The following is a 22,602-nucleotide window of genomic DNA, read 5'->3' as shown; positions in this document are numbered from 1 at the left end:
CTGCTGATCTTTAATGTACACCTTTCAGAAAAACTAGAAGTAGCTGATCTTTTGCAAGCAGCAACATGGACATTGAAGCCAAATTTATGTTGCTGACTAAAAAGCACTGTGGTGCTGCAGCTTCTCAAAATGCCTCTACTTTGTGATGGCAACATCCCCACATTGCCACTGTTAATATCCCAGAGCTCACAGAACATAACAATTAAACCATGGTTTATGAAACTAGATGCCCTACATTTTCATCAGGATGTTCTGGAAGTTTCCTCATCCCAGGTCTCTGACATTTATCAGACAAGTGTAGCAATTACAGTGGTTTCAAAAACATCCCAAACTTCAGATCTATTAAGTCAGTCACTTTAGAAGTTTCAACATGTAGAAATACATATCATTAGAATGTATGCTTTCAGCGTACATTTCCAAAAAGAATCAGTTTACTGTTGGGAAAAGTTTTTCTAACACACCTTTGAGAACTGTTTCAACGAAAACCTTCAACACAAGTGTTTCCCCAATACATTTTTCAATTCACTCAAATCCCTCACACACTAAAGTCAAGCCTATTAATGTAGTGTTGTCCTTCAGATCAGTTTTCCTATTGTATTGTTTCTTTTACAATGGAGAAATTAACATTTCAAGTTAAATATCATGATTCGTAGTTGTGCTTTTGACTTCAAAACATACTTGAAATTATTATCTCAATGCATTTCAGAGTATGCAAGAATCCTGCACCAAAACTAATCTTGTTCAAGTTCCATTCTGAGCAAAGATCAGGAGTGCTATTAAGCCATACCTAATGGGTTTACAATGCATATCAAAATAATGTCTTCCCTGTGACTAAGCTGTCACAAGACCAAACTCATTTCACTCAGTTCTCTAAAAGGGACCAACATTAAGTACAACAGCATTCCCTGACTTCAAAGATTTATACAGCATCTCATATCCATGCTCAACTATGCCTAAAAGCATGAGCACTTCTCAATCTTCCCAATCTTCAGTGAACTCAAACCAATTAAATTAAAAACATTATAGAAAGTTCTTCTATCATAAACCTCATAACTTGTAAAACAACTTAGGATTTTGAGATTATAATAGAATAATTTTCTACAGAAAGTCCAGTAAAAGTACACACAGTCTCATGGAAAATAGCTGCAGATTTACAGAAACCTTTAAATGCTTTCTGAACAATGGATATTCTCCCTTTCAAATCACACCATTCACATGTTTTATAAAATAGTTATGGAACCTTTTCCCAGCTTCCAAATGTCATGAAATGTCATGCTTACTCTTTCTTAAAAAAGGGTCTAAATCAATTTACCTTGAAATGCACTGTGATGCTCCAAGGAAGAGCTGTATTTGATGCATGGAGATCAAAGAGCAAACCAATTGGGTAATGCCTAAAAATGACAAGATATTAATTTAATATAGGAGCCATGCATTTAATTCTATGTATCACAGTTAACATACCTGCATTTACACACACACACACAAAATAGCTGTTTGACTGCCACAGTTAGCACTCTTTACTTAGAAAAGTTATACAGGCAAGTTTAGATGACTGACAGGCAGAATTAAGTCTGGAATGTACTACATGTTCAATATCTAAACCAGTGGTTTCCAAGCTGTGCCCACAAAACACAGCTACTTTTGCAACAGCCTTAAGTGGCCTACAGCTGCTTTGTGGAACCTTCCAAAACAGTACTTTTAGTTAAAAAGCATCAGACCAGGAAAAGTACACATGCTTTCAGATGCTTGAGTGTCCTGGGTTAATACCACACTGACCCTTAACATCCTTTCCTTCTTCCATATGTCTGATATAGCAATGCAGAGAATAAGTAGAAAAATGAAAAAAATACATATCTATAAAAGGGCTGAAAGAATATAGATCAAGATCAACTCTGTATCTTTACTATCAAATTAAGAAGAATGAAAGGGAAGGAAAAAATTAATTGGAGTTTTGTATTTCAATGGCATTCTATATTACAGGAGTTACACAAAAAAGCTTTCTTCTGACAAATATTCACTTCTGTCTCATAGCTTTCTCTCCTTTAAATTCATAAGAATATACAGCCCCCAGCAATATATGGAACATGTATCACACACAAAACTTCCACAGGCACTGTAAAAAAAGCTCTTTTTTCAGTTTTCTTACACACAGATATTGGCAAGATTTTTGATAAAATACTTTTTTTTTTACATTCAGCATACCAAGACCCATTCTCTTATCTTTCAAAAATCATAACCCAAAGAGCCTTACTAGCTTTTCATCCTCCAAAGAGAAAAACACATGCTAAACTGTAAAGTCAGTAATTTCACTGAACTAAATGGGACTGATCACAGGTTGCAGACCCAAGCATGTACATAAGTTTTGAAAGGCCCAAGAGTACTAACCAAGAGCACTGCTTTAACAGGATCTGTGCCTAGCTATTTTCCAGATCGGTGAAACTCTCACACAGCAGTGCTTTAGCACCCTCTACGGGTGAGCCACCCCAAAGCGAAGACAAATTCACCACAACAGCAAAATAAAACACAAAATACTATTACAATTCCTGTGCTTACCTGAGAATAAAGAGGATGCATATCCAGATTTATCCTGATTCACTGCTAATGCTCAAGTTTTTACCATGAAGAGTTTTTACTACTAACTGCCAATAATGTCCTAAACACTTAACAGGGATTCAGCAAGAGTTCCATGAAAGAGTGGTTTTCCAGGTGAGGTAAGTAACAAAAATAAGATTTGATAATTAGATGAACACAAATTTTCAACATGAACAATGACTTCCAGCTACTTTGAATTTATACAACAAAACAGCTAACTAAGAAAAAGAAAACCACAACAAAAAACCCATACAAAAACTCCTACATCAGGTATTGGCTTACATCCGTATTTTCTAATCAGTTAAGATTACATAATAAAGTTCACGTAATCAAATTTCTTCAGTAAAATCTCTGTGCTTTGCAGAGTTAATAGATGCCTGATTAAATGGTGTTTTGACCTTTTGTCTTCTGCTGATTTATGAACAGGAAGGGTCAAGCACCCATTCAGTTGCTACTAGAGAGCCACCTTTACAATTACCAGGGCTAGGACACAACCCACACGAAAGAGACAAAAACTCCACTGAAAGCCATGTGCAAGTGCTCAAACAGGATGGAAACAAGCTGCAGGTATCATCCCCTAGCATCTGCTGAAGAAACTACTCCAGCACAGTGCCATCACTGAGAGCCCTCCCTCCAGCACAGGGAGGGCTCCTGAGAAATGCTGCAGCTCTCCAGGTTTCAAGCTGCCAGGAGAGCTTGGGACCTCTCCCGAGAGTTGGAGCAAGCAGAGGAAATGTCCTTGCCTAGAGGAGGTGCACATCAGTAAGGAGATATGTCACCATGCTAAGAAGCTGCAGGAAGTCAGGGGGCTGCACAGCATCAGGGAAGACATGGACATTAATAGCATCTTCACTAACATCTCACAGAGATGAGAATCTGGAGAGAAAGTGTCAGCAGTCATTGAAGTGGTCAGTGGGGACTCACAGGATGGGAGAACCAGACGTGTGTGAACTGTGGTGTTGAGGAATCCATTCAGTGCCAGTAGCTCAGAGTGCAGCTGCAGAGGGAGCTGCAGGTTGAGCTCTGGGTGATGGGAGCCCCAAGGAAAAGGCCAAACCTAGTGCTGACCCTTTGCACAGGAAAGGGCACAGGGACCTGTGGCCCTGCCAGGTGACTGGACACTCAGGGACACAGCAGGAGCCAATGACACAGAGGAAAAACCCCACACTATCACATACAGACTGTGAGGGTCTAAAAGCCCAGGGGTTCCTTGGTTTGGGTCCCACCAGTTCAAGCTGTTATTCTGTGGTTACACCGTGACTATGCTCTTTTAAGGATCCAGATGCCTGAGGCTCTGCTATGGGAAACCGAGTGGGTAAGGAAACCTTGTCTGGCTGTGTGGGTGTGGGGTGTGCAGGGACTCAAGCGAGGTGCCCATCGGTCCCTGGAGCCACCTGCTGCAAAGGGGCCTCGTCCCAGCTCAGGCGGTCCAAGTGTGTGACTGCCAGAGCAGCTCCCGATGGACAGACAGAAAAGTTTCCTTAACCTCTGGCCAAGAGAGGGCAGGACTTCTTCAACCACTGGCAGTGCTTCAGTGTCAGACAAGAGGCTGGAAGTTCAGAGGAAGCATCAGAGCTGCCTGAACAGCACATCCATCCACAACCAGAGGAAGCAGTCATAGCACTACAAGACTCCATCCCACGGGAGAGAGAGCCTCATCTGCCAACTTCACTTGTTCACCTGCAGAGCTTTGCGGCTTGGTAAAAAGTTGCAGATTGGCAAAGTTGTCCTCTCCTTGGATTATTAGTCCTTGCTGTTTATCCACATGGGCACAAATTTTAAGTGCTGCAACAGAACCCCTGAGAGTATCAAAAGTGACTCTACAAGTTCTAGGGGCAAGGAGCCATCTGTACAATTTTGCCATTAAAGGAGACAGGTTCAGAGAGATGTCTGCAGGTCAGGAGCTGGTTATGCAGCTGGTGCAACAACAAGGACTTACTTGGATTTTACAGACAAAGGATACTCTTTAGGGGTAATGGACTGCTAGGGAGAGATGGAATCCACCTAAGTCAGACAAAAGTATCTTTGCCTTAAGGTTGCCCAGCCTGGTGAGAGCTTTAGACCACAAACAACAGAAGTGTAAATAACAACTCAGATAAAAAGAAATTAATGGACATGGGTGGATAGCAAGTGGTGAAAGGTGACAGCTGCAAGGGAGATGTCAAAGTGATAAAAAAAGGTAGGAGAGAGACCACCACAAGTATCTAGAGAAGTGCACATAGCTTGGGAAACAAGCATGAAAAACTAGAGTTGCACATGCTATGACATTACTTGGAGAGTGTTGGGCTACCTGAGGTACAGCGAGACAGCTTGCACAACTGGAATACTGCTGTGGAAGGACAGACATAAGCTGCTTAGTAAAGGCAGGCAGGGCAGATGAGGACAGAGGGCTGTCTTCCATGCCAGGGAGCAGCTTAGATGTATGAAACTTAATAGGACAGACAACAGGTTGGTTGAGTTCTGGTGGTTCAGGAACAGAGGAGGGACTAGCAAGGGCAACAGATCATGCAATCCAGGTGAAAAAAATTAAACAACTCAGTAAGTGTCTACATCACAGATCCTGGTTCCTGTTAATCCCTCACATCTGCTGGAAAAGCAACACAGTGGGATACAAGTAGTCAAGATTTCTTGATACAGATGCTGTATGAACCAGAGATAACCCAAAGCTGAATCTGTTACTTATCTGCTAAGACAAAACAGTTCTGATAACCAGTGGCAGCTTTAGCTGCAGTGACCATGAAATGGTTAAGGCAGACTTAAAAGTCCTGGAGAAAGGACAGTAAGCAGAATACTTTTGACCTAACTTTTCATTTCCTCCTGGTGCCCCTACACAGTTCAGGCTCAGCCATATCAGATGCATGACTAGTCAACACTTTCAGTCCTTCACCTGCAGCTAGAGCACTGAACCTATGCTGTACTTGCAGAAATGCAGGTGTAGAAGGAACATTCATCCTGTTGCAAGAAGTCATAAACTTCCAGCTTTTCCAAATCTTAGGAGACAGTTTTCTAATCCAGTAATCACAGTCTTTGACTGCATCTCCTTCAATGTGGTTGTAGGTTTAGTCTCCTGTACCTGCAGGATGGTCTACGGTTTCATCCATTTCCTTCTGTAGTCTCTAATGCTGCACAGCCTGATAATCTCTTCCTGAAACTCCTTACCTTGGTGACACAGACCCTCCCCCAGCACACACCTCCTGCAGGCAAAGAATCCATCTTTCCCTGTCCCAACACTCTCAGCAGGACAAAAAACCCAGGCCCACGTAACTCCAGGCCTGGAGAACTTCATTCTCCTTTAAGAACTTGACCCATATACTGCAGAGCCTGAAGTAGAAACTATGTTTCAGACTTCCTCCAAAATCTCACTGGAAAAGGGCAGAGCTGCATCTGAACAGATAGAGACTTCACCCCAGCTAGGTATAAAACTGCACAGACTAAGCAATAAGACCTCACAGTAAATAATTAGACTAAACAATGTTATGAATGAACAAGTCATAGCTTAAAGAATTAATGCCCGCTGTTCTTTCTCTACCAACTACTAGCTCAACCTAATTCTCAGTTCTGGTGTTTGAGTCTACCCTAGAAGAAGCTTCAGCTCTTTATGGGATTACCATTCTCCTAAAATACTGGATTACAAATAACACTTTCCTTAGAAAAGCAGTTCCACTGAAATCAGCGGAGCTGTTCCTGGCAGAATAGGCTTCATTTTTCTGAAAGATGAGAGCCTTAATTAGCAGATCATCATTATACTATTTATTTTCATTTCTACATTCAATGATTTTAATAACTCTTCACTTAATTTTAGAATTACAAGCTACATTTTTAGTCGATCCCCATATTGTACAGTTATTATTTTTTCTTCTAGTTTAAACATCGTAGTATTTGAAAACTTACAGAAAATATGCATCTATTTGTGGTTGAAGTACAAAGCCTCTCTTTCCTTTCTTGTTACAACTTCAGTGAAAACTAGTTTTCCCCCAATATTTACCTGGGATTAAGAACACACTGGGATGCATGCAGTACCTTGCTGTTTATTTTGGTAGTATCAATGGCTCAACATTACTATGGCACGTAAGACACCATTTCTTGTTAAATTCCAAATAATTTATTTAGATGTCTAAAGCTGGTTTTGCCAGTCAGATACAATAAAGGTTTAAAGAGATCATTTTTATGGGTTTCTATTTACATATTTTCAAGGTTTACACTAGGTTGGTCTCAAAGAAACAGAAAGACTACAAGAGATCTACTGCATCACCAAATCTAGCAAGCATCACATCATGGAGTGCCTGTAATCACAAGACAATCCAGGTTGAGTAAGATTAAAAAAAATCACTACTTTTCTTTTGTTTGATGATACAAGAAATAAAAAGAGATAAAAATCTCTTCACCATTCAAAATACTAAATACCTTCTGGATGGCTGATGCTGTCTTTACAGAACTAGGAAACTCAAAATATTTTCTTTAAAACTCTTTAACAGCAAAAGAAGTAGAAAACCTGATAAGCATTTATGAAAATTAAATGAAACTACATCAGTCCAAGTCCCTAACTTCTCACAAAGAAAACCCAACAAACTAAAAACCTAAAAGAAGATAGTTCTAATAGACTACAGGACAAAATAAAAACAGAATCAACAGCAATTAGTTCAGTACACTTGAACTAATTGAATTCAGTAGATCAGTATTAGATTTTTACAGTGAACACTGAACAGTGAAGGCTACTCATGTTTTATTATCATGACACATATAAGCTATTTGCATTCAGACTCCAGAACTATTACTTCCTATCTGTGTTACTAGATATCTTTTAGTAAGGTGGAATATGTTAAAGGAAGATTTATTTGGCAATTCTACTGCAAGCAATGGTAAAGCCAAAACCACAAGCATTCTGAATTATGGTAACAACGAGAACAAAATGCAGTAAATGCAACACGACACCTCTGTCTTATGCACACAGTAAAAATTCAAGCAGAATAATAAAAAAATACGTTCAACATTAAATCTTTTGTTTTGCCCAAAAACATGCATTTCTTACCCTCCTCCTCTTTTGCCATCTTTGAAACCTAAGGGAGTGATTACTTTAGGAAAACTACTGACACTGTGCTGAACCTGGGAACTCTCTAAGTGATAAACTGCATAAAAGTTCAAAGTTCAATAAACTCACCATTTCAGTGGTGTACCTTCATATTCAAACCATATTTCACTAATTTCCTCCTGTCTCACAACTTTCTGAAAGTGTTTCTTCACTTTGTCTGTTACCAGTGTCAAGTAGCTTATCCTTGGCAAAAGCAACTGAAAAAAAAATTATAGAAGCCTTAAATGTAAATAAAATACATTAAACTAGTACAAATCTGTAAAAACTATGCATTTTCATAACCGAAATTCAGTTAGCATTCTTTTCTTTCCCTTTTTAGGGTGAGACAGTTTACTTTTTAATGGTCAATGGAAGGTTATAAAATGATGTACTCAGAAGATGCAGAATCCAATATAGAAGATGTAGTATCCAATATATTAACACAAAAAAAGAAGTAAAAACTTAAGCTCTTCAATCTTTCAGTAGGGTGGGGGGAGAACAGTGGACTTCAATTTCCGCTTTTCTGTATCTAAATAATTAAGTTTTTTTATATAAACCCTTTTTTTATATAAACACATAAGAAGAGATTTATAACTTCTTATTGAAAAGAATGAGTAACTGTGTATCAACTATTATTTCAAAATGGAAATTCCTACACAAGCAAAAAAAAAAAAAAAACAATGAAAACTAGATGTTTAAAGGTTTAGTTCCCAAGTGTTTTGTACTTCCAATAGCTGTCAATTTCCATTTTCTTTGCACTGGGTTTGTCATTTCAACCTATTTGTCAAGACTACTATTCTTCCACTATTTAACCTCCACCCAGCAACTAAGGGGAGAAAGCAAACTAAATATTTTATTAGCTGAAACAAGACACATTCTTACAGCTTTGTCATATACTGTCTTCTTTTCTCAACTGTATACTATCCAAATCAGAACGTTGTGCTATTTTTATTTGCAACATCTTCCCTATCATCTCTTTTTTTAAAGACTTTTGCCCAGGAGTAGACCAATCAGTGAATTGACTGATGACTGTGTGGCACATTCACTAGAGATAAATCAATCCGTAAGCATTAACAAGCAATGCTTTTCAGTATCTCAATGAATAAAAATTAACCTCCCTGTAAAATATCAATTCACTTTAGAGCAGACATTTTAAATTAATAGTATCCATCCTGAAAAGTTCTGTTTCATAATTATTAATAAAATAGAAGGGCCTAAGGTATATATAGATTATATTTTGCATGTTTAGAGAATGATTTCTTTTCCAGCGTTCCTCATAACCAGTGTTGTTTCTTGAAGTATTTTCTTTATATTATATGAATAATGCCAGGCCCTAAGTGAGTATCTGTGGTACAGACATCCTAAACCATGTAAGGATATATTTTGCCTGACAAAAAACTTGATCTCTGCTGCAACATTCTTCCAGAATTTCTCTAATAACTAGACCACACTTTGATATATAAATCAGATAATATTTTGGCCATGATACGACAATTTGTAAGTATCCAATTCAAAAAGAAGTATGGAGAGTACATCAAGTTCCTGGAAGAACAGATTCACCCTTTTGATAATGCTACATTAGGTTACATCTGTGACACAGGTAAATTTTACAATTTTATAAAATTACATAAGGCCAAGTCTCACCCCTGTCACAGTCATCATGTCCGTTAACACTCCATTTTTCATGTACCATATGGTTTTCTTTTTCCAGCTGATGCTTTTATTACCATCATCACATTGTTTCTACCGTGTTTCATAGGAGCAATGTAATCAAAACACAGCCTTCATTTTTAAAAGGCAAACAAACTCAATAAATTCAATGAAGTTATGTACACATTCAAGTAAGAATTGTTTGTTACTTTAATGACTTGAATGACAACATAAGCTTATCCTTATTTACCTAATTCCACATATCTTCACTGATTGTTCTTGACACAATACAATCCAGGCTATACCAATCAAACCCACCTATTTTTGATAATAATTTCATGTTATTTCTGCATGATATGTACAGTTAAATTAATGCTGGTATACTCTGATGAGACTTACTAGGACTCTTACAAAAGCCAATTTTCAGCACATTGCATGTAGCACAGCCATGCTGGAATTGATAAATATATTAAAGCATTATTTATTGCAACAGTGTTTCATAACCCTTTAAACTGCATAACTTCCTCTGTAAAATACTCTACTTCAGTTTATATTGTGAAAGAACAACCCAGTTTCTACTTCAACACAATTAGAGAACACACACAATAACCAAACAGCATTCTGAATTTAACAGAACGTGGCCAGCACTCCCAAAAGGCTTCAAAAAAACCTGTACAACTGTACAAAACCCAACAGTTAATTAGATTAACGAGAATTACTGGTTTTTCAGAGATACTGAGCATTTGTAGAACCTACTGACCTACTCTTTTTTTGGTCCCCCCAGTTCTTTTACCTTGATATAGTTATCCCCTTCCATGAGAGAAATGAAAGGATCCAATTCTACCACTTTTCTAGCTTTAATTTATCTAGCTTTTATTAATCTTTGAGATTTACAAGTATACTAAATCTCTTAAGTGGGATCTTTAAGAGCAGTTTAAACACATTTTCACCTTGTTACCCCTTTTAATATCCCTTTCCCACCTACTGAAAGATAACAAGATCATGGGTTCTCTTCACTAAATTAAGAAAAGTACATCTCCAAATGTATCACAAAGCAGAATAAATCATCGCAGCTATCCCTAAATGTTATCCCCAAAAACTACAATAATCGCAACACCTTCCTTTTGAATATTATATATTGCTACAGTAATTAATCACAATAACCAGGTATGTTTTCTTATTAACCAGGAGGTTAAATGAATAACAAAGAACTCCTAATGCCTAAGTAAATGCTTGCAATATAACTTTGTGTAAAGAGTACCTCTCCAGGTATATCCACAGGTTTTGTTGCACAGCATGCAGTATTCTTACATGCAAAGCACTAAAACAGAAAAATTACAGCTTTAACAAGAACTGGACTGGTTGGATCACTAAAGTGTCAAGGGAGATGAAACAAAACATCCTAACGTGGAATGGCTTCACATTGCTCTCTCCTACAGATATCTTAACAAAATAATACTTTTGACCCCAAGCAAGCTGAAGAGTGGTCCTGTTAAAGACCAGCCCCTTGGGCAGAGCACCATTCTAAGACTGTATCCTGCTGTAATTTTGTTCTTTATATATCTGACAAGTCTCAGCCAATGAGTCTCTGCTTCCTGTATACTTCTTTCATCCTTTTCTTTCTTACTGTTGCTTGCACCAAGAGGCAAACAGTAAATAATTTTACAATAAAATGCATAACAATTTTAGGATAAGAGAAAAATCAGATAAATCAGCAACAAAGGTAGTTCAAGCAAACTGTTCCTAAATGTGCTGCCACTCAAAACATAACCATCTGCATGAAAAACACAAAAGAAAATTCATGTATCCATTTCCAGCATAACTGCAGAAACCTACCCTACATGACTATACTAAGACACAGGACAATGCTTTACCAGAGCTGCCCAGTCTTTATGGCACCACTCTTTCCAAAGGACAGATTAAATTACTTGTCCTACCCCTGTGCAGTGCCAGAAGGTGATACACACATGCTTCAACTCCTGTGCTGCACTAACCCATCGGACAGACAGGGCCCTCCTGCCACACCACTCACAAAAACTGAAATCCATTCCACAGCCTCTAAGTTGTTTTTCTAACCTCTCACCCCTCAAGTCTGTGTCATCTTCATAAATCATGTTCCTCAGAGCAGAATCCTTTATTCTCTATCAACTTAATGATGCCAGTATTTCCTTCTCATTCAGTCTTTCCATTTATGAAAGGCAGTCTGGAATACAGAGGTTGCATCTATACTAACAAGTAAGAGGAGACATGTAAAGCTGAAGAGCTGATGTCAAGGCCTGGAAATGTAAACTACATATACTTTTCTACTTTACCCATAATTTTAGGCGTTTTGATGTTCTTTTCTTTTGATTTAGCTAAAGTTTACTCCCATACACCAAACGTCCATTAGCAACTGAAGCCCATCTGCTCCTTCAGCTTCACATGAAAATTATTCAACCCATGGGCTGACTGCTCTGTGATGCCAACCTGGGCACAGGAACTGGAAAGGATGAAGACTTTGAAATTTCAAATGCACTCCAGATCTGAACAAAAGCATTAATGCAAACACATTCTGAAACTATCAGAACTACATCATGACTTAAAACCTTGACTGCTATTCTGCCTTATACTATTATAAATCCTTGGTCCCTCCAAAGACACAAAGCTGTATTACCAGCTCCAATATGAACTGAAAAATTAAGAAGCTAAAATTTTAGAACTGCCATCTGTGATTAACCACATTTTGCAGAAAGGAAAAATTAAGCATTGAGAAATTCTGTGCACACTTTACACTGAGTAAATAAAAGAAATCCTATGACCTTAAAACTATTTCCTTGACTTAGAAAGCTGGCCACACCACGAGGATAACATGGTTTCATTCTTTCCAACTCAATGTTAAAGAGATCAAGGCTCTAAGCCTCTAAATTTAAATCCATAACTTTCAAGTAGCTCTTACAGAAAGTGTGCAAACCTATTTTAACTCATATGTTCTCAGACTTTTAGGTTAGATGTATTTGGCAACAGGTCAATAAATATGAAGCAAAGTGATTATCTTTTTAGCAGTGATGAAACTAAAATATACAAAGATGAGCACTGAAGATGATAAAATATACAAAGATAAGCACTTTTTGCTGAACAAAAAGCACCAATAGTTTATTAGGTTTCAAAACAACATGTGCAAATGAGAAACTGATGACCCAAAGATGCTATTGAACACAGAAAAAAGAGATCTATCCAGTGTGGAATGGGATACAATAAGGCTTAAGAATTTCAGAATCCCATCAAAATTAAAAGTTCAAGATTTCCCTCCCATATACTCGTTACATTTCAAATTTCCATTTCACTGAATCAGCTAACATTCTTTCTCAATTACATGTCTATGAGGTGCTGAAAGAATGAAAGCTGATGAGAAGACTATAAATAAATACATCATTATAGAAGGCACTTCCATGTTATAACTCAAATACATCCATCATCCCTTTTTTACCATCAGGTAGCCATCCTGTTCAGGCAGTGTTTAGCCATTATAGTTGCTCTTCTTATTTCTAAGCTAGATCTCTCATGGCTGCTGGACTTTAAAGAAAAGAAAAGGAGCAGAAATCATCCACAGAGCCAGTGTTCATTAGGAGTTTGTGTTACACAGGTGACCAACCTTAAACATGAAGATTTCATAAATCTGACTAAATTATTTCTGCATTAATGGAATTTCTCTCCCTTTGACTGGTCATTATCCAAGAACATACAAACTCACATCCAGGCTCCTCCTTTACCTAGTCACTCACTGACTAAGATTTTTTTCAAAGATCTTAATTATCTGTGATAAGTTTCTCTCAATAGTGACACAATCTGCTGTGAAGAAAGATGAAGTCATGCAGCATGGTTATATGTTTACTTTCAGAAGCTACCAGGAATAAGGTTGGTTTTTTTTTTTTTCACAATATGCAGTAGTACACATGAAGAGACTGAAGGAAACAAGCATAACCATGGCCTTGGACTATCTGTGACTACCTTTGTCATACTCACATAGTAGGGTTCAGCTTCCCTTTCAGTTATCTCATCCTGATACAGAGTGAAACAGGTCGGTATTCTCCCAAACCACACATCTCGAAGTACATCTTTGTCATCTGTCATTCTTCCAATGGACAGCGAAGCACATGTAGATCAATTTGTTTCTTCAGCTACAAATGTAACCCATTCCCCCCCACCAGAGAAAACAAGTCAGGACGACTACAAATAAAATACATCTTTTTAAAGGGTCTCCCATAACTACATTCCCGCAGGCTGACCAACGCTGTCACCGGGGCATTAAATGCATCACTTGGTACAAAGAACGGAATGAATTAAGTTCCCAACTACAAACACATGGTGGATTAGGAGCGGAACATAAATGAGCATTTCCTGAGGCTGCATCACGCTCCAGCAGCAGAGCCAAAAGGTGCCTTCCCGTTCCCGCCCGGCAGCTCCCGGCACCCGAGAGGCCCCGGTGCTGGGGCAGAACCCGTGGCCGCAGAGGGAACACCGAAAGGAGCCGGGCTCCCCGGCGGGGGCGGGGACCGGCCCGAGGGGTCACCGAGGCCGCAGGACGGGCCCCAGCATCGCCAAGCGCCGCGCTGAGACCCGGGGGCATGCGGAGCCCGGACAGGCCCCGCGGGGTCCGTCTGTCTGTCTGTCTGTCCGTCGACCTCCCTCCCTGCCTCCCTCCCTCCCTGCCGGCAGCCTCCCGAGGTGAATCAGCGGCGCTCCCGCCCCACGGGGCCGGACCGGGCAGCGCCGCGGCGGCAACGCCAGGCGCGCCGTCCCGGGCAGCGGCCGGGCCTGGGGCGGCCCCAGCCGGGCAGCCCCGCCGAGGGGGCGCGGGCCGGGCCGGGCCGGGCCGTTACCTCTGCCGCGACCGGCGACACCGGCCGCCCGCGCGCGGGGCAGGAACTGAGCGGCGGCCGCGCCCCCGCCGCGGCCACGCCCCCGCGCACGCGCCGCCCGCCGCGGGGCTTCCGCCCGGCCCGCGCGCCCGCCCCCGCCGGCGCCGGAAGCAGGAAGCGGCGGGGCGGGGCCCGGCCCGGCCGGTGGGAAGGGCTGGAGCCGGGAGCTGCTGTCGCCGCTGGGCCGGGAGCCGGTCCCCGGTCCCGTGCCCGTGCCGCTCCGAGAGCGCTGTTGGTGCTGCAGCGGCAGCGCTGGAGAGGGAGAGCCGCAGGGCCGCAGCTGTACCGGACCCGGCCATGGGCATCGGTGGCCGTGCCACCCTTCCGAGGCATCGGTGGGGCCGCTCGGCCGATGCGCCGCGCATTTCAAGGTTTTGAGCGCTTACTCTCTCCGTTTTCTCTTTCCCGATTGTTGTTTTTCCTAATTCCCCGAGGAAGTAATCATAACACCAAGCCTCACGGAGTTCAAGGAGCGCTTGGACAATGCTTTCAGGCACATCGTGTGACTTTATGGGGTGTCTGTGCATGACGCTGTTGAGCAGGACGGGAACAGAGAACTTTAGATCAGAAGGCTAAGAAAGTGAGCTCTCCTCTATTTCAAATATACCGCTCTATATGTAGAGAACATCGAGAAGACTAATTTCATTGGTCTTAGAGTAAAAACATCCCACGCCATTGGTGGACAGTGAATGACACACCGTAGCAGAACATATCTATAAACAATGTGAATGACAAGATAGATTAGAGAATTATTTACATTCTTTCCCAACTCTTTCCCAGGCTCTTGCCTGGTTAGAAAACCTTTCTCTTTCTCTCTGACTGAGCTGAGAATATCCATATGTGCAGGGCCAGGAGTTGGACTCAATGAGTCCCTTCAAAACCAGAATACTCTGTGACTTTTTCTGTAGTAGATCTTACCCACCGTGATAGATAGAGTAAGTCCAGAAGAGGCCACAAAGGACTGGAGCCCCTCCTCTACAAAGACAAGCTGAGAAAGGTGGGGCAGCTCAGCCTGGAGAAGAGAAAAGGTTGTGTGGAAACCTCATGGCATCCTTCCAGTATCCGAAGGGGCTTCCTGGGAAGCCAGAAAGGCCTTCTGCATCAGGAACTGTGGTGACAGGGCAAGGAGGAATGGGTACAAACTGAAAGAGAAAATTTATTTAAGGTATTAGGAAGAAATTCCTTACTAGGAGGGTAGTGAGGCACTAGAATACGTTGCTCAGGGAGGTTGTTGGTGTCCCAGCCTGGCAGTGTTCAGTGCTAGGTTGGATAAAGCTTTGAGCAACCTGGTCTACTGGGAGATGTCCTTGTCCATGGCAGGGCAGATTGGGACTAGATAATATTTAAGATCCCTTCCATATTCTATAATTCTGTGATTTTATACCATGATCACAGGAGGATGAGGAGTACCAGTTGCCACCAGTGACACCTCTTGCATACCAAAGCATGATTCTGGATTGGTTTTTATCAGCTCAGTAGGTGCAAGTCCACAGTGAGTTTCACCTCTGCACTTCAAAGAACATCTTCCACAATTCTGTTGCTCTGCAAGTCCCCATCTCAACGTCCTACTACTGTAGAAGTGCAGGGGAAGAACAACACTCATGGCAGGGAACATCATAACTCCCAAGGAAGATATGTATCCTATTGTGCTACACACTAGCAGTTGTCAAAGCTGGGTTGTTCCGTGGCGAAATGTACAACTGCAGCGAACATCTCAGAGCGGCTGTTTTGGCTCGTTGGGATGAGAGCTGATACCAGGTGCTTTTAGCGGATGCACGGGCGGCAGTTTCAGTAGTGCCACGTTCTGGCCGTGCTGCCTTGTGGCCACCAGATGTCATGCAGTGGCCACGGCTGCTGAAGGAGTCTTCTGGAATTCGGGAACTGACTGCAGTTATTACAGACTTTCGGTGGGGTTTACCCAAAGGCTGGCATTTTAATAAGTTTGTGTGTTGCTGAGCCAAAAGTATGATTTGCAGAACTCTAGTATTTTTTCTGTCATCTGGAGGATTAGAAAAGTCTGAAAGGCTCATTTTAATTTTTTCCCAATTAAATAAGCTCATTGTGATGACCTCTTTTTGGTATAACATAATACTCCAAACATGGGGCCTAATGAAAAAATTATCTCTTTTACTACTGCTCTATACGTAAAAAGTTAAGCTATGGCACTTTTGTGATTTGGGACATACACAAGGAAGCTTTCCTTGCCTTCTCTCTGAATTTTTCTGTGACACATTGATTTAAAAAGGAGATGAACTGCTGTAAACCTGGAGAAAATGTAGTATTTGGTATGGCCTATCCCAAGGACAGGGAAAGAAGGCACAGACCACAGGTGATGTTGCAGGGGCTTTATGCTTTGGAGAGACTAGTTCCCTTAGTCTCCTGAATATGGGCAACTACACTCACCTTACACGTGTTGGTCATGATGGTGGAAGGGGAGAGGTTCCTCCAGAAGTACTGTCTGTGCACTTAAACAGTTTTAATTAGTGTGGATGGGGTGGAAATTGTCTTGCAAACCTGGAATGGCAGGAGCCGTGCACAGAACGGATCCCACAGTTACAGAGACATCCAACCCACAAGCATTGCACATTTACTAGAGGTTTCTCTGTGTGTTTCTGCAAGGCACCCCCTTAATGCTGTTAGAGGTCGGCGGGAACCAGTCTCAGGAGGATGCTGTGAGATGCCAGCACCACTGGAGAAACAAACAGAAAACCCTGACCAAGCAGACAAAAAAAACAACAAGATTTTTACAAAGATTTTTCCTCATTACATAATTTGCAAGCTTTCAGAAAGCTTTGCACATGTGGATGTCCCTACAGGAAATCAAGGAGAACCACAGGGTTAGTCTTTGCCCTTTCCTCCTATGAGCTCCTCAGAGCTCTCCTATAGAAAAGGGTGGTTTTGGTAGGATCTGTAGGCTGAAGGGTTTGACTGATCATTGTAGCAGCATCACGAAAGGTAATGCCAGGTCATGTCTTTTTGCACAGGCAGGCAGGAGTCTGCAAGTTATTACCAGTGATACTGTTAGGATGTGACTCCTTGATGCTGCCTGTGCTCACCTCCTGAGGTCTGTCTTAACCCCCACTACTGCAGTTCTTGAAGCACAGCACTGGGCCAGCTAGACTGTGCACTCAGCATTCTGTTGATTACTTATGACGACTACCAAGCAGATTAAACATTTACTTTTGCATGTTTCTCTTGTGTATAATATAAGGAACATAGGCACCTGACTCAGTTATATGGATTCCACTTCATAGGCTGAAAACTGAACTCCATTGAGCACCCAAGTCTTTTGCTGGATCTAGGTACAAGAAGCCAGGTGGAGAATAAAACACAGTCGACTTATAAAGTGAGATAACTTGCTACTTAAATTATCTTCCTATTTAAACATCCTGCTAGTGTAGTTACCAGACACAGATACAGCAAGATACATTGTCCATGTGAGATTTTAAAGACAATTCTGCGGGTGAATGAAGCTCTGCTACTGAGACAAAGTTGTTGTAGATAAACACATGAGATATAATGTGACTACTGAACAAATAAACTAAACCTGAAGTGAATGCTAGCTTTGCTGTTATTATGACTACAAATAAAGAATCCAAATCTACCATTAAAAATAACTGCTAGGATGTAATGTCAAAATAAGTACAATAAAAAGAGAATTACCTCTTTGACACATTGTTTTCCACATTGCTATCTAATGCTTTAAGTTGCACCATCACTCACCACAATGGACTGGTCTAAATTGGAAGGGGAAAAGCTCAACAAACATATTTCCCATTCCAAAGATCCTCAAGCAGTATTCCCTCATTTTAAACATCATCATCAGACAACACACAGTGAGTCATTGCCTAATGGCAGCTGAATTAAAATACCTGTTATTGAGTACACATGGAATGTGAAGATGCTTGTAACGAAAAAAATTATAATTAAAGATGCATTAATTCTAATAAAAATAAGAGAAATGGAACAGATGATTTACATATTTGTGGGCAGCTATGTTTTTGTGTAATGGTAGTGCAGATGAAGATTTGTAAGCAGAATCAGTGTATAATTTACATTATAAGGGACCTCTGGAGTTCTTCCTTGACATCTAAGCCAACACCCCTTCTCAGAGCAGGAGTAACTACAAAGTTAGAATATATTGGTAAAACCCAGACTCCATTAGATCATTGGCAAAACACACAGATAATGTGAAACTTTTACCTGTTCCAGTGTTGTTTTAATAGCAAACGATCAGCAATCACTATTGCTGTTTTCCCTTCACTTCTTTAACCATTTTCAGTAGAAAGTAAAACATACTTTAATTTTCTAGCTATTGTCTTTTGAGTGTGGAAACAAAACCACATTGTGAGAATCATTAATGTACACCTTTTAATATGCAACAGTGAGTTAGAGTCAAATGAAACTCATAAAGCTGCTATTTATATCTAGCCAAATAGTTCATTGTTGCCTACTCCCAGTGAAGAGTTAATTTGATTAATTACACGAGAAGGTGATTCATTCATCTGACAACTTCCTGGAAATATTACAAGATGGCACTAAATGTTTTCCAGATACAATTTTAATTTTTAAGTTTGTGAAAGCAAAAAAAAAAATCACTCTTATCTAGATATAATTCTCCTTTCATGCTCTCCTCACTTACTAATATTTGTCTTCTACAACAGCGAATATATTTGTAAATATTCTAGACTGGTTTTAAACTCTTTCTTGTCTAAATAACTGAGATGTGCTGACAACTGTCCTAGCTTTCCTTCACAGTTGTTAAGTCTTTTTTACTTTGCTGATTTCATAGAATCACAGAATGATTTGCAATAGAAAGGGACCTTGAAGATAATCTAGTTCCAACCCCCATTTCCTATTTTAGTTCAAAATTAAAATTCCTAAATCATATTTCAGACTATCAAAAAATCTTTTACTGCTAAATCAAGTGATTGGACATTAGGAAATCCTAGTTCTAGGTCTGCCTCTTATTACTTACCTTGAACAAAATGTCTTGGTTTTGCAACTTCATTGTAGATTCATGAAGACATCTTGGTCTTAGTGAGGAGGAAAGTAAATATCACCTTTTAAAATTTCACAGTATGTGAAATTTTGTGGAGATAATGTGGAGATTTCTTATGAACATAGATCAGATTGTAAGCTTTCTTTTTTAATATATTGAAAATGCCAAAAGCCCACTGTTCACTTAGCCCATTGTTCACATTTTTACCCCTCTGCATGTTTATTAAGTAATGCCTATTCTGTCAAGTATTCTCTCTTATCATAAAGAGAAATTCAAAAGGTGCTAGGATGATGATTCCCAACACATCTGTTTTTTCTGTTGGGAATTCTGACAAAAAATTTAATGGCTTTGTCAGTACTATCTCAGTATGGGACAGGTTTGGCTCTATCTATGTTTGATACATGAATTTAGCCATTTATGACTAAGGATCAGCACTAACTTAGTGCTGAATCACAGCACAGCCAGAAAGTAACACAAAAGTAGAAGGAAGATAATACAATAATCCTGTGCTATTTAGAAGTTGGAACAGCCTTTAGGTTGTTTACTTTTAGGCAAGAAGAGGTTTCACCAATAACCTACTTTGTTAATACCATTGAAATGTCAGCTGCTGAGACATGGGCAGTCCAGCCCTCAGTACAAGAAGACACTAAGCACCCATGTGTCACCCAGCACTTGGGAACTCCCAGAAATGAAACCAGAATTAACTGCTGCTTGTTGACGAGTAATCTTTTATACCTCGGTAAGAACACTTCTTTCTGTACACTTCTTTCTGTATTAAAATCATTTCAATAAGGACTTTTCTGTGTTACACTGCATAATTCCAAGCTCTGAGTTAGACTCGTTACAAGCTGGTGTATTGGCTATATTATGAAACCTGACTTACTCTTGCAATAAAGTACCAAATATCATATGGGTCCATGGATAAACACAGTGCCAAGTGTGACACAGAGACAGCAGCCCATATTCCCTGCCCATCCAAGTCATCAAAACTTCAGAAAAGTAATTTTCTATTCTCAGTAAACATGTCTTATTACATCTGATGTAGACCACAGTTTTTTCCTTAGATTTCTGAAAAGAAATAGTACTGATTTGTAATAAAACACTGGATTTCTCTTTAAATTAAAGGGATTTTTTTAAAATATGATTGGATGATCTTCAGTAGTTTTACCCACAGAAAGAATTTTTCTAAAGTGATTCAAAATTCACTTTGATAATTTTGTAGTACTAAAGTGTCAATAACTTTATATCTTTGTTGTATCTTTGTTTATATCTTTGTTTATATCTTTGTTTATATCTGTTATATCTTTGTTTCTCCACTAATAAAGACTGTTATGAAGATTTAAATTTACAAGACCTTTTAGTGAATTTAAAATCAATATTGGATGTAAGTTTTTCTGGTTTTCTTCTCCTCTTGGTTGTATTTGTACAACATTTGTTATGTGAGTTAGCTATTAAATAATGGATTTCTCAGGGAAAAAATAATAATAGGATGCATGTAAAATAGGAGAATGGGTGTTCAAGTTGATGGTGAAAAAAAATAAAAATCCTAAAGTCTATCTTATTCCATGAGAAGTATAATTACCAGTGCTGAGGGAGCTGAGGGTTGTTGGAAATCATTTCCCTTGAGCTGCTGGCCACACTGTGTCTAACATAGCCCAGTGAGTGCTTGATTTCCTTGCTTACACAAAAGTATGCATTTGCCTCTCTTGAACTTCATGATTCTTGCATCCTCTTGTTTGCTGACATTCCTGTGAATAACAGCTCAGCCCTCCAGCATATCTATCACTCCACCCTGCCTAGTTTGTATCACCCAAAACCCAAACAAATGTGTGTTTCAGCTCCTTGTCGGGTTCAATTATAAATGGGTTACATGGCTTTGTGATGGGTTGACTGTGGCTGGATGCCAGGTTCCCACCAAAGCCACTCTATCACTCCCCTCCTCAGCTGGACAGGGGAAAGAGAATGTAAAGAAAAGCTCATGGGTCAACATAAGGACAGGGAGAGATTGCTCACTAGTTACCATGAACTGTTCCTTCCATGGGTTGCAGCCCTTCAGGAAGAGGTTGCTCCAGCATGTGTTTGCTACAGGGTAACAAGTCCTGCCAGCATTCCTGCTCCAGCATGGACTCCTCTCCACAGGACCACAGGTCCTGTCAGAAACCTACTCCAGCGTGGATTCCTCTCCATGGGACCGCAGGTCCTGTCAGAAACCTACTCCAGCGTGGATTCCACTCCATGGGACCGCAGGTCCTGTCAGAAACCTACTCCAGCATGGATTCCACTCCATGGGACCACAGGCCTTCTCAGGAGCCTGCTCCAGTGTAGGCTTACCAATGGGCCACAGTCTCCTTTGGGCATCCTCCTGGCATAGGCTCTTCCACAGGCTGCAGATGGGGATATCTGTTCCACCATGGATCTTCATGCAGTTCACCATGAACTGCAGGGGCACATCCTGTCTCACCATAGTCTGCACCTGGGGCTGTGGGGGAATCTCTGCTCTGGCACCTGGAGCACCTTCTCTCCCTCCTCCACTGACCTTGGTGTCTGCAGGGCTGTTGCTCTCACATATTCTCTCTGCTGCTGTTTCTGCAGTGGTTTTTTCCCCCTTCTTAAATCTGTTATCACCACTGCTGATGGGCTTGATCCTGGCCAGCGGTGGATCCATCTTGGAGCTGGCTGGTGTTGGCTTTGTAGGACATGGGGGAAGTTTACAGCAGCTTCCCATAGAAGAACACTGTAGCCTCTCTGCTACCAAAAACCTTGCCACAAAAACCCAACACACATTGAATTATTAACCACTACTCTCTGATCCCGGCAGTCCAGCCAGTTTTTCACTGTCCTTGCAGTCTACTCATCTAGTCCACATCTCCTCAGTTTAGCTACCAATACACTACAAAAGACAGTGTTGAAAGTCTTGCTTCAGATAAGCTACATCTGTTACTCTCTCTTCATCCACAGAGCCAGCCATTTCATCATAGAAGGCAATCAGGTTGGTCAAGGATGATTTAACTTTGATAAATTTCTGCTGGCTGATTCCAGTCATCATTCTGTCCTTCATGTGTCTAAAATGTGGAGGACTTGTTCCTTCATTTTCCCAGGAGCTGACCATGCTGTAGATCTTCCTTCTTGATTTTTTAAAAAATATTGGTGTGCTACTTGTCTTTTACCAGCAACTGGGGAGTTCCCCCAGTTGCCACAGTCTTTCAAATATGACAAAGAGGAGCCTCACAAACACATCAGTTGTCTGAACTTCTATGGACGCATCTTGCCTGGTCCTATGTCCAGAAATACTTAAATTATTCCCAATTTAATCTTCCTGTAGGATGGGTAGTGCCTCGATGCCCACAGTTTGCTACTAGGCTCAGAGACCTGACCTTGTCAGTAAAAAACAA

The 22,602-nt window shown here is 40.6% G+C and overlaps 1 protein-coding gene across 5 annotated transcripts in view; it reads right to left on the bottom strand.

Annotated features, from left to right (window-relative positions):
- ATG5 (autophagy related 5) overlaps positions 1 to 14,239 on the bottom strand; it is a 71,875-nt gene extending 57,636 nt beyond the window's left edge. For 2 of the 5 annotated variants that reach the window (XR_008436367.1, XR_008436366.1), the window contains exons 1-3: positions 13,313 to 13,985; positions 7,751 to 7,878; positions 1,313 to 1,391 (exon numbers count right to left, since the gene is read on the bottom strand). Coding sequence is in view for 3 of the 5 variants with exons in the window: in XM_053973868.1 (XP_053829843.1) it covers positions 1,313 to 1,391; positions 7,751 to 7,878; positions 13,313 to 13,420 (315 nt within the window). In the remaining 2 variants the exon portion in view is untranslated. Of the gene's footprint in view, positions 1 to 1,312; positions 1,392 to 7,750; positions 7,879 to 13,312; positions 13,986 to 14,050; positions 14,066 to 14,169 lie in introns of those variants that run through there. The other 3 variants (XM_053973868.1, XM_053973869.1, XM_053973870.1) reach the window with 3 other exon arrangements.
- Positions 14,240 to 22,602: the final 8,363 nt, after the last annotated feature.

Source organism: Vidua macroura, chromosome 3 (assembly GCF_024509145.1).
Source record: "Vidua macroura isolate BioBank_ID:100142 chromosome 3, ASM2450914v1, whole genome shotgun sequence".
NCBI lineage: Eukaryota > Metazoa > Chordata > Aves > Passeriformes > Viduidae > Vidua > Vidua macroura.
This window is presented reverse-complemented; position numbering and strand designations above follow the sequence as displayed.